The sequence below is a fragment of the Gavialis gangeticus genome, unplaced genomic scaffold, assembly GCF_001723915.1.
Source record: "Gavialis gangeticus isolate Ggan-Ray unplaced genomic scaffold, GavGan_comp1, whole genome shotgun sequence".
In the NCBI taxonomy this organism is placed as follows: domain Eukaryota; kingdom Metazoa; phylum Chordata; order Crocodylia; family Gavialidae; genus Gavialis; species Gavialis gangeticus.
Genome location: NW_017729024.1, coordinates 182,707,198 through 182,720,030, shown reverse-complemented (window position 1 = coordinate 182,720,030; position 12,833 = coordinate 182,707,198). Strand labels below are relative to the sequence as shown.

The 12,833-nt window shown below is 36.9% G+C and overlaps 1 protein-coding gene across 3 annotated transcripts in view; it reads left to right on the top strand.

Moving 5' to 3' along the window:
* Positions 1 to 12,833, top strand: part of WDR7 (WD repeat domain 7) — a 400,912-nt gene that overhangs the window by 88,019 nt on the left and 300,060 nt on the right. For all 3 annotated transcript variants that reach the window (XM_019518172.1, XM_019518171.1, XM_019518169.1), the window contains exons 14-16: positions 434 to 648; positions 11,192 to 11,961; positions 12,474 to 12,565. In XM_019518172.1, the coding sequence (XP_019373717.1) occupies positions 434 to 648; positions 11,192 to 11,961; positions 12,474 to 12,565 (1,077 nt within the window). The remainder of the gene's footprint in view (positions 1 to 433; positions 649 to 11,191; positions 11,962 to 12,473; positions 12,566 to 12,833) is intronic.

Sequence of the window (12,833 nt, the reverse complement as noted above, 5' to 3'; positions counted from 1 at the left end):
CTGGCAAGCCTCTGAAAAAACAGCAATTAGCATATAGAAGTGACATTTTTTTCCTGCAGTTTGGTTCACCATTTGTCCCAAGGGTGTGCACCTGCTACATTTCAGGTAGCTTCCCTAAAGCACCAAGATTTAAGGCTTAAACTACAAGAGATAGTTTGGCAAAGTTTTGTAAACAGCCAAAAACAAAACAAACTAAGCTTTTAATTGAATGTGGTAGGTAAAAGTGTGCATTTATTACACGATCAATATATAGTGAGCTTGCTGGTTGGGGGTGGGAGGGGGGTTCTTCCTGTAACTGCTCGGGAATCCTAGTGTGATGGGAAAGTTATTAATCAAAGTTGTCATTTAAAATACGCCTCTGACTTTGTTCTCATTTTTTTTTAACAATCTGAATGGTTTGCACTAAAATACTGGATGTAAAAATGTTTTCAAGGTGCACTGGATCGTTGTGTGATGGGAATAACAGCAGTTGAGATCTTGAATGCTTGTGATGAGGCAGTTCCTGCTGCAGTAGACTCCCTCAGTCACCCAGCTGTAAACCTAAAACAGGCCATGACTAGACGTAGCCTCGCTGCTTTAAAAAATATGGCCCACCAGAAATTACAGACCCTTGCCACTAACCTTCTGGCTTCTGAAGCTTCTGACAAAGTAGGTTTTTTTTTGTTAATTTGTTTTGTGTTTCTATGTTACTACATTTTCCAAAAGTTGTTTTTCTTTTTATGAGTCAACCTATGTTATATGGAAAATCTTGAATTGTTCTATTTTGAACAGATGTGATCTCTAGTCCTTTCAAGCTGATGGAAAGATCTTCTCTAACTTCAGTTGATTTGGGGTTAGTCCTCAAAAGAGATTTCTTTTGAAACTACAGAAATAGCTTTACTGATTCAGTGAAGATGGTTGAAACTGTTCTGCACTTTTAATACAAAAGGGTATTATCTATAGTTTTAAAAAAATAACAAAATACATTAATATATACTTTATATGTATTATTACAGTGCAGTCTGCTTATAGGAATCTAAACTTGGACCTTCTTGTACTTAGAAAGGATAAATCAATGTCTCCTATAAATGTAGAGATTAATTTTAATACATTGTAGTTTATAGCAATTATATGCAGCTTCTTAAGCAATTAAAGTGTTATTCTCTGAAGGAAGATGGATGTCATCCAATGGTATCTTTAAAGGGAGCTGTATATTCATACCGTATTTAGAGTTTTTAAGTATTTGCCTTTGTATTTCAGTAGCAACTGATATTATTCAGATGATGCAATTGAGAGGTTTAATATGCTGGTTACATTAAAATATGAATTCATATGTATTTCTATCAATCATATGTAGTACTTCTGACTTCATTGTTTTAATACAAGAGGTTTTTCATATGCAGTTTCCCTTTCACCTACTCTACTGTGATGTTGAGATTTGTGGCAATTCTGCAGGAAGTTGCAAGTGCAATTTCTACTCTAGTTTGAAATCTGGTTATAATTCTTTTCCCCTGTTTTAGTAAGTTATTTCCATAGCATAATTTACATTTGTACTAGAAATGATTTGTAAATATGAGACCATGTAGTAAGATGTATTAATGATCAACTGCAGCAAAAGAAAACCTGACAGAAGTACACTCCTTTTTAAAAGGTCAGGTGTACGTAACATACTTTATTAAATTATACTCCTTTTCCCCATCATAACTATCCCTATTATAGTTTGAGGAAAAAGGCACATTATGAATAAAACTCTGAAAAATGTAATCTGATATTTGAAACACTTTTTGTAAGTGATCATAATCCATTATGTGGATTTTTTTTTGCAATCTTGTTTATCCCAGTTTTAATAGCACATTTTATAGGCAATTAGTGATAAAAGCCCCAGATATGAGGCTAGTGTTATATATTGCTTGTGAATGTACTCAGTCCTACAGCAGTGGTAATTGTTGCCAAGCCTATAAGGAAAACAATTACACAAGGTAGTGGGGAGTCCTATGAAGCTAAAGGCTTCTGGGGATAATCGCTTTATGAAAAATGTATGCTGACAAAATCATTAGGGATTTCTCTCACCACTCTCCACTCATTAGGGATTTCTTTCACCACTCTTCTGTGGATTGATTGCAGGTCTCTGAGAGAAATTGTAGCAGAGACACCTTTTTGATGACTTCTGCTTTTCGACCAGCTTGATATGTTCACAAACAGCTGAAAAATTAAAAATAAGGGGTGCATATTGCATAGAGGCTGGTTTAGGACTATATATAAACGAAGCACTCATTGTTTCTGTTAGGTAATTTCTGTTATCTAGACTATTTATTCTGGTTATAGTAACTTATTACAGAGGTACACTTCTAGGGATGATCCTTTAAAAAGCCAGAGCACCAAAATCCATTTTTCTTTATACACGTCCTAGGGGCATTATTTGTATAATACTGCTTTTATTATAACAGAATTTGAATTACTGTAATTTTCGGAAGCTTTTGGCATTTACATAGTCTGTACTGTGAAAAATCAATTGCACGTTCCTTGTACGGTACAGGAGAACATACACCTCCGGCATGCTGTGGCTTTCAACATAGGCTTTATTGAACTGGCGGGGTGTGGGGGGTGGAATCTTTAGTGGTATAGCATTCTCTCTTTTAAATTTCAAAACATATTAATCTCCCTGTGGAGATCAGAGTACACATTAGCAAGCAGTGCAGGTAGTCTAAAGAGAAATGTAGAATGGTATGGTCAATGTATGGAGCAGTACACATTTAGCTTCCCTCCTTTTTGTTAAATTTGTTTATTAAAACTCAGTTGTTTTCAATGACAGCTATAGATCAGCATAACTGAAGCAGTGTACCTAAGTCATAACAGTATCTGGAGGAAGCCTTTTCTGCAGAGGCCCAGGATTTCACATCGAATAGGCCACATTAACACCAGGCTATGTCTGTTCTTAATGTAGATACTATATTCAGGGTTTGAATTATGAGGGAGCTCAGAGGGATGAGCCCCCCTCCCATCAGAGACAAGAGCCCTCCTGTAAGATTTGAAAATCATAACTTGGGGGGTCTCTAATTTTATTAGGGCATTGTGATGGGCAGCCCAATTTTTTTTGCAGACCCCTCCCCCCCACCAGCCCCCCAGAGTCAAAGTGTAATTTGAACCCTGGCTATATTTTATAGACTAAATGAATGCTAGATGTTCATGCATCATTTATGAAAACTTCAAACCTTTTATTTTTGTAGTGTGTGCATGTATAATTGAATCTACCCCCACGTCCCAAAAAGACAAATTAAAATAAATCCTAGTAGCCCCATCTGCTTTTCTGATTGCTTTTATATTCCTCCTGCCTCTCCATTTTCTATGTCCCCACCTTTTCCCCCCAAATTAAAAAAAAACTGGCTTGATAAGCCCACTGCTGCTTCTCTTGAAAGTCCTTCCTAAGTGAATGTTCACTCTGCCAGTCTACCTTTTCTTACTTAGGACCTACCAGAGAAGAAATCCCTCTGTGTGAGACACTGGAGCAAATCTGCACATTCAGAGTCTGAATTACCATATACTGCAAATGACCTACAGTCATCTCTGCTTCCCTCCCTTTCTGTTCAAGCAACTATTTGAGCTGGGCTTGGTTTGTGAATGCTTCCCATTACAGACTGAGACGGGACACAGCCAGGCTGAGAGAGTCGGTTACAAGATCTCACTGACTTTTTTTTTAACTTCTTGCCTCCAGCTTTGCTGGATAATGCTGGCTCTTGGGGTGAATGAATCTACTCTCTCCTGCCCCCAACTCAAGTCAGTTTGTTAAACCTTTTTAGCTTTAGGGTTGAGCATATTACTACAAAAAGATCAGGAGGTCATGCTCAGTAATTTAACTATTTCCCTAGCCTCAGCTGAGCTTCTGATTTGCTCTCCCTTGGCCTCTTGCATCCTGATAGGGTAGAAGCAGATAGAGCTGCCAGCTCCTGGGGGGCAGTACTGATGATCTCCGTAGCGGTGGGGCAGTGACCATCTGATGTGAGCCAGGTTTGTTCTGGTGCTGCAGAGGAGTGTGGAAGATGACTACAAAAGTGATGCCCCATATGTCTCCTTTAATAACAGGAATTGTTCAAACTTACCTCTTTAAAATTTCAGGTTACAGCTTTAGGAACTTATTTTCAGTGATCAAATATGTATTTTCTTCTGAAGTCAGTTGTCTTCCAGAGTGACAGTGAACAACTTTGAGGGCCATAAACAAGTCAGGAGGAACTAAGAGGCTGAGCATGTCTTTCACAGAGTTTATAGAATGTTATTAATTTTATATTCTTTATATGAATGCTTAATTAAAAGTTAATATAAACAAAAAATTTAGCCGAATTGGATAACAATAATTAGGAAAAAATGAGTTGGTTAATAAGAGTAGATAAAGTAGCCAGTGAAGCACATTTTTGGGATTTCTGGAAATATAAGCTGATAATCTATTGTCTCCTGAGACATCACGGAAGATTAAAAGGTGAATTTTTACTCCGAAGAAATAAGTGCCTTCATGATTGTTCATGCACTTGTGTGTACGTGTCTGTGCATGTGCACGCAACTCTTAGTATTGTTATTTCTATGTAGCATTACTTGCAAAAGGTACCATGTGTTACTACTTACTTTAGGCTGTTACTTGGGAATTTTTGATAGTTTTGATAGTTGCATTTTATTGCACATTTACATTTTTCCTCTGATCTCAATCTGTGCCAACTGTTACATTTAGCATCATGAACAAGTGCAGCTGAAGTCTCACTGGATTTGCCTTCCAAGTATGTAGAGTAGATATTCAGAAGAATTTGTTTCTATTCTTTTTTGCATAAATGTGAACCTTTTATGTTCACGTCAAAATGCTGACATGGATGAGCCGGGCACCTTGTTTTTTCCTTTTGTGCATTCATTTGTAACTATACCTGTGCAGCAGTAGTGGTTTCCTTCCTTAAAATATTTTAAATCTCCTTTTCAGGAAGTTTTCAGTCATTTCAGCTTCCAGCCTGATTTTCATTCCTTTGCTAATTCTAAAGAAATCACAAAGGTTATTCAGTGACAACATTGTTTACTTTCCCTTCCAAATAGGTAATAATACATATTTAACAACATCACTGATCACTCCTATAGACCTCTAATCATTTCTCTTTAATTTCATACATCACTACTTGTTTCTGGTGCTTCATCCACTTTTGAGTCCATCTTACAATACTATTTTCTCACTTGATTTGAATTTTTCAAGGTCAGATTTTATGAAGTGGATCTAAATAAGAGTATTAATATCCAAACATATTGGTTTTAACTTTTAATATTTAATATACCTTGTAATATTTTAGTGGAGGTGTGACTGTCTACCTTATGGTCTATAACAGCAAAAGATTTACAAACTTTTTTGTTTTATGATTTATATAAAGTTATCTGCAGTTACTTGCTAAAAGCATTTCATTAAGTAATGGTAATCCTATGTGTATGTGAGTGCTTTTAGAAGCATAGTAACTTATAATTTATGTAGATTTTGCCAAGCTAGTACAGTGATGGTCTACTATCCATGTAAATAATAAATAATTTAGTGTTACAACGATCAAGCTAAACAGATCTTCTAGTGAATATTCTGGCAAATTTAAGTAAAGTTATCAATGCTGCAGGGTGCGCTTTATTAATTAGCCTTCAAGGCCTGTCCAAATGAAATAGGCAAATTGCTTAACTGTCTAGGGAATATAAAGTAAGGAATAAATGAAGGAATTTAGTGTCCAGGCATGATAATCAGTTTTTATTTTTTTCTGTTAAGTCTCAAGCTAAAATTATTGCATGAGTTACACATAACTTGTCCATATGTTGGATTGAAGCAATCTATTAAATTGTTGTTTTAATGCTAGTATTGACAAAAGAGCTCTTTTTAGGGACCTTTTTCTTTTTCTGAGTAGGTTTTGTTATACGTTTATACCATGCTGAGTAAAGCAGACAACAGAGTTCTAGTGTTTTTATAAGTTACTTCTGTCATTGCAATGGCAAGATATTGATAGTACCTTCATCTTCCTGCTATTATCTATGCTGAGTTGTATGGTGTTTTTGTTGTTTTTGATTTTATACCTTGTTATTTCATTTAGGGTTTGAAGTGGTAAATTTGGGGGTTCTTTGGGTAAATAGTCTGCAAATGTGAAGGATTGGACTCAGTGTCCCAGCAGGCTCCTGCTAGTCCCATGTTCCTATGTTAAATTTGAATAAGAATAGAAAGGTTAATTTTTAGGTGCTACTATTCATTCACATTGGTTTTACCTGATGAAGTAGGTCCGTTTTATCTGTAGGTTACTGCCTTTTAACACCTATATTTTTCTTTTTCCTTTACTTTGTGCACATGAACTCATGAAAGAATTTAATGCATCTGTGACAAGATACATGAACCCAACACAACTTCTTCCTGATTTGAGTGTCTTGAAGGTGGTATGGAAGTGACCACGTGGCAACACTGCCCAGCAACATCTGGCTAAGGAGGAACAAAAATGGGGGGGGGGCAGCCTGGGCAGTGGCTTGTGTAAATAGGAACTTCTTGGCAGCAGGGAATAGGAGATGCTCTGTTTACAAGTGCACCCCTTGGACTAACTAGGAACAATGGCCACAAACTGACAGAGCACAGATTTAGGTTGGACATCAGGAAGAACTTCTTTATGGTAAGGGTTGCTAGAATCTGGAATGGGCTTCCAAGGGAGGTGGTGCTCTCCCCTACCTTGGGGGTCTTTTAAGAGGAGGCTAGTCGACATGCATCTGGCTGGGGTCATCTGACCCCAGCCCTCTTTCCTGCCCATGGCTCGATGATCTACTGAGATCCCTTCTGACCCAAACAGCTATGAATCTATGAACTGAGAGTAAGGTTTGAGAAGGAGCTTTTTTTTATGTTTATTTATGTGTTACAGAGTTCAATGCAAGATGGGACAGGTTCTGCCTCATGAGCTTTTGCATAGAACAAGCAGAAGAGTCTCCTGCTCAAGTGACTTCATTTTCTAAACAATTAAAATTTAACACAAGCTCTACTTCACTACATTTTGTTGAGATGATTTAAAAAAAATCATTGCAATTGCATGCTTGGAGAAATTAGAATGGTCACCACAGGTTCTCCTTTTACATAGTACATTCTATTAGCACTGATAGTTAATATGGTAATACTAATCATAATTATATCCTCCTATCTACCAGCAGTCTGTCCAGTTTAAGGTATCAGTGTAATTAGTTTACCATACATTAAAGATTTAAGAAAGTCCTAGGATATGCGTTTATTTGAGATTAATGCTAAACATTCGTGTCTTAGTAGCTTTGACTTCAGGACAGCAGAGGGCATCAAAGATCCATTCCTATTACAGTCACATTTTTTTCTTCCTACTCTGTTAAGACAAACAAACAAACATATTATTGATATTTGACAGTGTATCATTTAGCATATCATGTTTTCCTACAAGTACTTCTGCATGCATTCTCTAGCATTTCTGTTGGACCTATTGTATTTCTTTTCTTGAAAAAGCATGGGTGTGCTTGCAGGGTTAAAATCTTAAATGTTATAGTTTTACAAGTATAATTTTATACATTAGCCTGTAGTAAATTTTTAAAGTTGTTTTAATGAGCAGACTTCTAATCAAACAATATATTACTAATCATTATACAACTGTATTTCTTATCATAGTGGATAGCATACATACAAAGTATTCTGTATGCAGTTATTAAGAGCTAAAACATTATTGCTGCATTATTGCTGTTTTACTGTTTTTCCTTCAACCATAAATAAAGCCCTCTTGTATAAATACAGTTCTTTGTGTTTATACTCTGATAAAACCTTAATCAGGCTTTATGAATGAGCACATCCTAAGTCGGATCGCCCCTCCTTTCATAGCATTTGGACAAGTAAAATGTCTTTTGGATTTGCTACTTCTGTTCTTGCCTTATCTCACTGATGTTTAGTAATTTCATTTCACATTCCTCGTACTTGTGGTCTGCTTTTCTTGGTGAAGTTATTAAGTAAACAATCCCTGGTTTGTGCTACAGAAAATTAGATACAGAACTCCACTGTTCATTGTCTTCTGTACTGACTGTGTTAGACTCCCTGCATGTTCAAATCACACTCTCAGCTGCTCAAGTCTGCAGCTGATTGATCTCGGTACTAGAGCTTAATGGGGAGAGAAAACAGCTCCTGTTTGTTGATTTTTATTTATCATAAGAAAACTTGGTTTCCTCCAATAGACTCTTAACTTCGCAGTATAACTGAAATGAGGCTTTAACCTGGGATAAGTAGGAAAAGGAAGCCCATCATTTAGCAGAGTATCAGATGTTACTGAAATTTAACTTAGTAGCTCGTCTCAATTGTGAGCTGTCATGTATACATATTATAACTTGATTTTTATAAGCAGTGCATGTTTTAAAGTGTCTGTCAAAGTGCATTTGTAGAGGCTTTCAAACAGTCTTGAGAATGATCTGTCATAGTATTCCAATTGAAGAAGACGCTTATGGTGAAGAGAAAATAACAGTGAATGCAGATGAGATTTTACTTCAGCGAGGTAGGGTCATTTTTCCCAGGAGAAGAGAATATCTGTGTAAATTGTAGATAAGATTGGATACTTGGACGTTCGATCATTGTGCCAGCTAGGCAGGAAGAATTTCAGGAACATTGCAGAGGGATAGGAGCATAGTAGAAGAGTCCTGTGGGCACAGGAGAGCTTGTCTTGAAAGAATGAGCAGTTTCTTACCTAAACTGTGGACACAACAAGTTAGCGAGGCTTTTGCAAGAATATTTATTTGAATTAGGACTAAGAGCAGGGATGGGGAGTTATCAGGTACTAGAAAGCCCTAATATGTATTTGAATCTCACTCAAGCTTTTGTAATTAATTTTAAAAAGGAGAAAAACAGTAATCATGTGACAAAAGGAGAGGGCAGAAATTAAAGAATCAAAGGAGTTTAAAAATACACAGGCAGAAAAAAGCTATATATTCAATATACATAAGTTCAAGCAGTTCAAAAGCAAGTAGGCAAATACTGAGAAAATAATATGAAAATATTATTGTGTAAATTGTTAGTAAACCTTCACCTTGAATACTGTAGAAATGCCATTTCAAACAGCTTTGTATTTGTAATAGAAAGGGAAATTGAAAGATTACAAAATTGAGAGCGTGAAGAAAAATATATCATCTTAGTTTACAAATGGGAAAAGTAATAAGGGATTTGATTCTTCACCACATCACCTCCTTTTTATTTTTAGTCTTTCTACTTTTTTTCTTCTTTTCCATTGCATCAGACAAGGTGAGCAGCCTGCCATCCATAAGGCCACTGGATCTGGCCTACAGAGGTGGTGTGGGGGCTTGGTGATTCAGACACCTTGCCCATGCCAGGCTGCAGCTAGGCAGCAGAGAAAAGCGGCAGCATCCAGGTCTTAGTATGGCCCATGGTTTGACCTGAGCTGGGTCATTCTGGCCAATTGCCAGAAAACATTGCTGATTGTTGAAAATACGTGCTAATCAAATACAAGTTTCCCCATACTTTTGTTATATTATATCATCTGAGTATGTGGTTGAACCATCTATCCCTTTCTCTGCTCTGCCTTTGAAACCTACCAATATATAAAACATGCAATTATGCTGCATGGGATAACAATTTATATTAGTATGGATATGATTTAGTTTAGCTCCTAACTACTCCTGGTAAAGAAGAAAATTTCAGATTAAACTAGATTTAAAGTACTAGTCTGATCTATATGGAATTTCTCTGTCAACTAGAATTGTGTGAAGGAACCAGGAAATGGGATACGTTTGTGCCCTATTGTCTGAAGGTGGAATAATGTTACATGTTAGAAGAAAAGAACAGTAATGTTCCTCATTTTTCTGCAAACATTCATGTTCCTTTCACCCCCCAGCAAAATAAGCCTCTTACTGTTGAGGGATCCTGGTTTTCTCTGTTTAAAAATCATAATTTCTTTGATTTTAAAATCCCCCAAATCCGTGATTAGAATGAAACACCACTGTATACAGGTATCAACTGAACACAGTGTTTTATTGGTATATTTACAATTTTAAAGCAGTTTGGAAGCCTACCAGTGCCTCAATCACTATAATAAAATAAATTCTAAGTACCTGTACATTTTGATATTTGATTTTGAGTTTTTATATCATGGAAAATCAGAGCTATCCCTACCCCATCGTTTACCAGGACACAGGTTCAGGCCCCTCGCTCCCAAGCTGCAGCCCCCAGTCCTGCTGGTGCCCCTTTTTGGCACTGGATTTATTATCCAGATACCTTGTTCCGGGTGGACCCTAAACCCTCGGACTAACCACGACCTCTCTGTTTGATAATAGGCAAATTTATTGATACACAGTGATAGCAGATGAGAATAATGCAAACAGTTCTATATCTACCAGACCTAGAGCTGTCACAGAGGAAAGGTACATGTGGCCAGTACATAAGCTTCATTCTGAGGTTCTTTCTTAAATGTTGGATGTCAGCAGCCTGGAGGTCAAAATCCAAAGCCCATCCCCCACAGTGGGGTGGGTGAGAGAGGCTGGTGGGGTACCCTCTGTCCATGGTGTCCATGTTTTTCTCGGCTAAAAGGGAGAACCTGCATTTGCCCATGGGAAATGGAAAACCCAGATCCCTTCTGATGATACGCTAGAGATCTCTCAGGTTCATGTGTTTGGCCATGGTCATGGTATTGGTATTTGTTGTGTGCTTACTAAATGTGCAGCAATCAGCTGAACAAATGATTCCACTTTGTGGGTATCAAAAGTAACCTTACCAAAACTGTTTTCAGTCTTGTAAAGCAGCATTATCTTGTTTTTTTGCATGTGGCGTTCATACATTCCCAGTGGACTATATTTAATCTGCAGGAATATTTACACAATTACAGGATTTGAGGGAAGTCCTAACCATTTTTTTTCTGAAAATAGCTGGTCTCAACAAAATACCAATGTGATTACCTAGAAATAGGCACTGCAGTTTGTCCAGTTTTCCCTTGTTTTGGGTTTTTGAAATGATGCATAAGTACATAAACATTTGAAATTTCTTCTCATACCTAAAACTTCTATTGATTAATTAATGAATAATGAATGCAAATTATTTATTTGCGTTAATCCTTATAAATCTCATGAGTACTAAATTTTTTTCCTCTATCCCAGGATGTTTATATTAGTTAAGTTTATATAAATATTGACAATGTATATCAAAATGTGTTTTAATAACAATCAATTAATTTTTTTATTGCAGGGGAATTTGCCTAAATATTCACATAACTCTCTGATGGTTCAAGGTATAAAGACTAACCTAACAGACCCGGATATCCACATCCTCTTCTTTGATGTAGAAGCTCTGATTATTCAGCTACTGACAGAAGAAGCGTCTAGGCCTAACACTGCACTTATTTCCCCAGAGAATTTACAGAAAGCATCTGGCAGTTCTGACAAGGGGGGCACTTTTCGGGCTGGCAAACGAGCAGCAGTTCTCTTCCAGCAGGTCAAGGAAACAATCAAAGAGAACATAAAAGAACATCTTCTAGATGATGATGATGAGGATGAAGAAGCAATGAGGCAGAGAAGAGAAGACAGTGACCCAGAATATCGCTCCAGCAAATCTAAACCATTAACCCTGTTAGAATATAATCTTACCATGGACACAGCAAAACTTTTTATGTCCTGTCTCCATGCCTGGGGTTTGAATGATGTTCTCGATGACATTTGCCTTGATCGCCTTGGGATGCTTAAACCACACTGTTCTGTGTCCTTCGGTCTTCTATCTAGAGGAGGCCATATGTCTCTGATGCTTCCTAGCTATAACCAGTCCATGGGCAAGCCATCCTATGATGGTGTAGAATTAACAAGGAAAATGTCTGTTACAGAGGGACTGGGAAGGGGGACTTATGGAGTATCACGTGCAGTCACCACCCAGCACCTCCTGTCTATTATCTCTCTGGCAAATACCTTGATGAGTATGACTAATGCAACTTTTATTGGAGATCATATGAAGAAAGGACCAACCAGGTATAGAAAGGATTCGTTTTCTTTGTGTGTCTTGAAATAGCTTGTTTACTTTATGATATTCCTTTTATGAAACAGTCTTCAGTTTTTTGAATTACTAATGGCTCTGGTATATTGAGCAGCTCTTCTAATGTCAGGTGACTGCATGCATCAGGTGTAATCATTCTGCATTCTGTTATGTTGGGGTTTTTTTTTTTCAATGCTAGTATAACTATTGCATTCAGCAGAATTATGTCTATAAAACTGTTGTAGGAAACTGAGAACCAGGTTGGCTTTTTTGTATCCATTTCTTTCTTTGTAATTTTAAAGTCATTAATACATTCTAAATACAGTAAAATGTAATATTTTTGTTATACGTAATAATAAATTAAGATAATTCTGGAATTGTAAATAATTCCTAATTTTAACATCTTCTGAAACTTTCTTGATAAGACTTTCTTTTTAAAGCTGGTTGGTCAGGATAAATATGTATGTAGTATATGTAATTTTTTTTCTGCTCCGGTTTTTATGTTTAGGCCTCCAAGGCCAGGCACTCCAGAGCTGTCTAAAGTGAAGACTCCTCCACCCCCAGTTTCAAGTCCTGCAGCTCAAGGGCAAATTAAACAAGGTAAAATTTAAAGATGGTGACATAATTAGCATGCCACTTCAGCTCTAGACTGTGAAACAATCTACTAACTATAAAATAACTACCTTTTATTTGATTTCTAGGTGCAAAAAGAAAATGGTTTTATATTTCAGATGAAAATGTGAATGATTTCATAGATTCATAGATTCATAGATTAAGGGTCGGAAGGGACCTAGTAGATCTTCTAGCCCGACCCCCCGCCAGGGCGGGAGAACAACAAAAAACCCCAAAAAGAGAAACGGGACTCAAA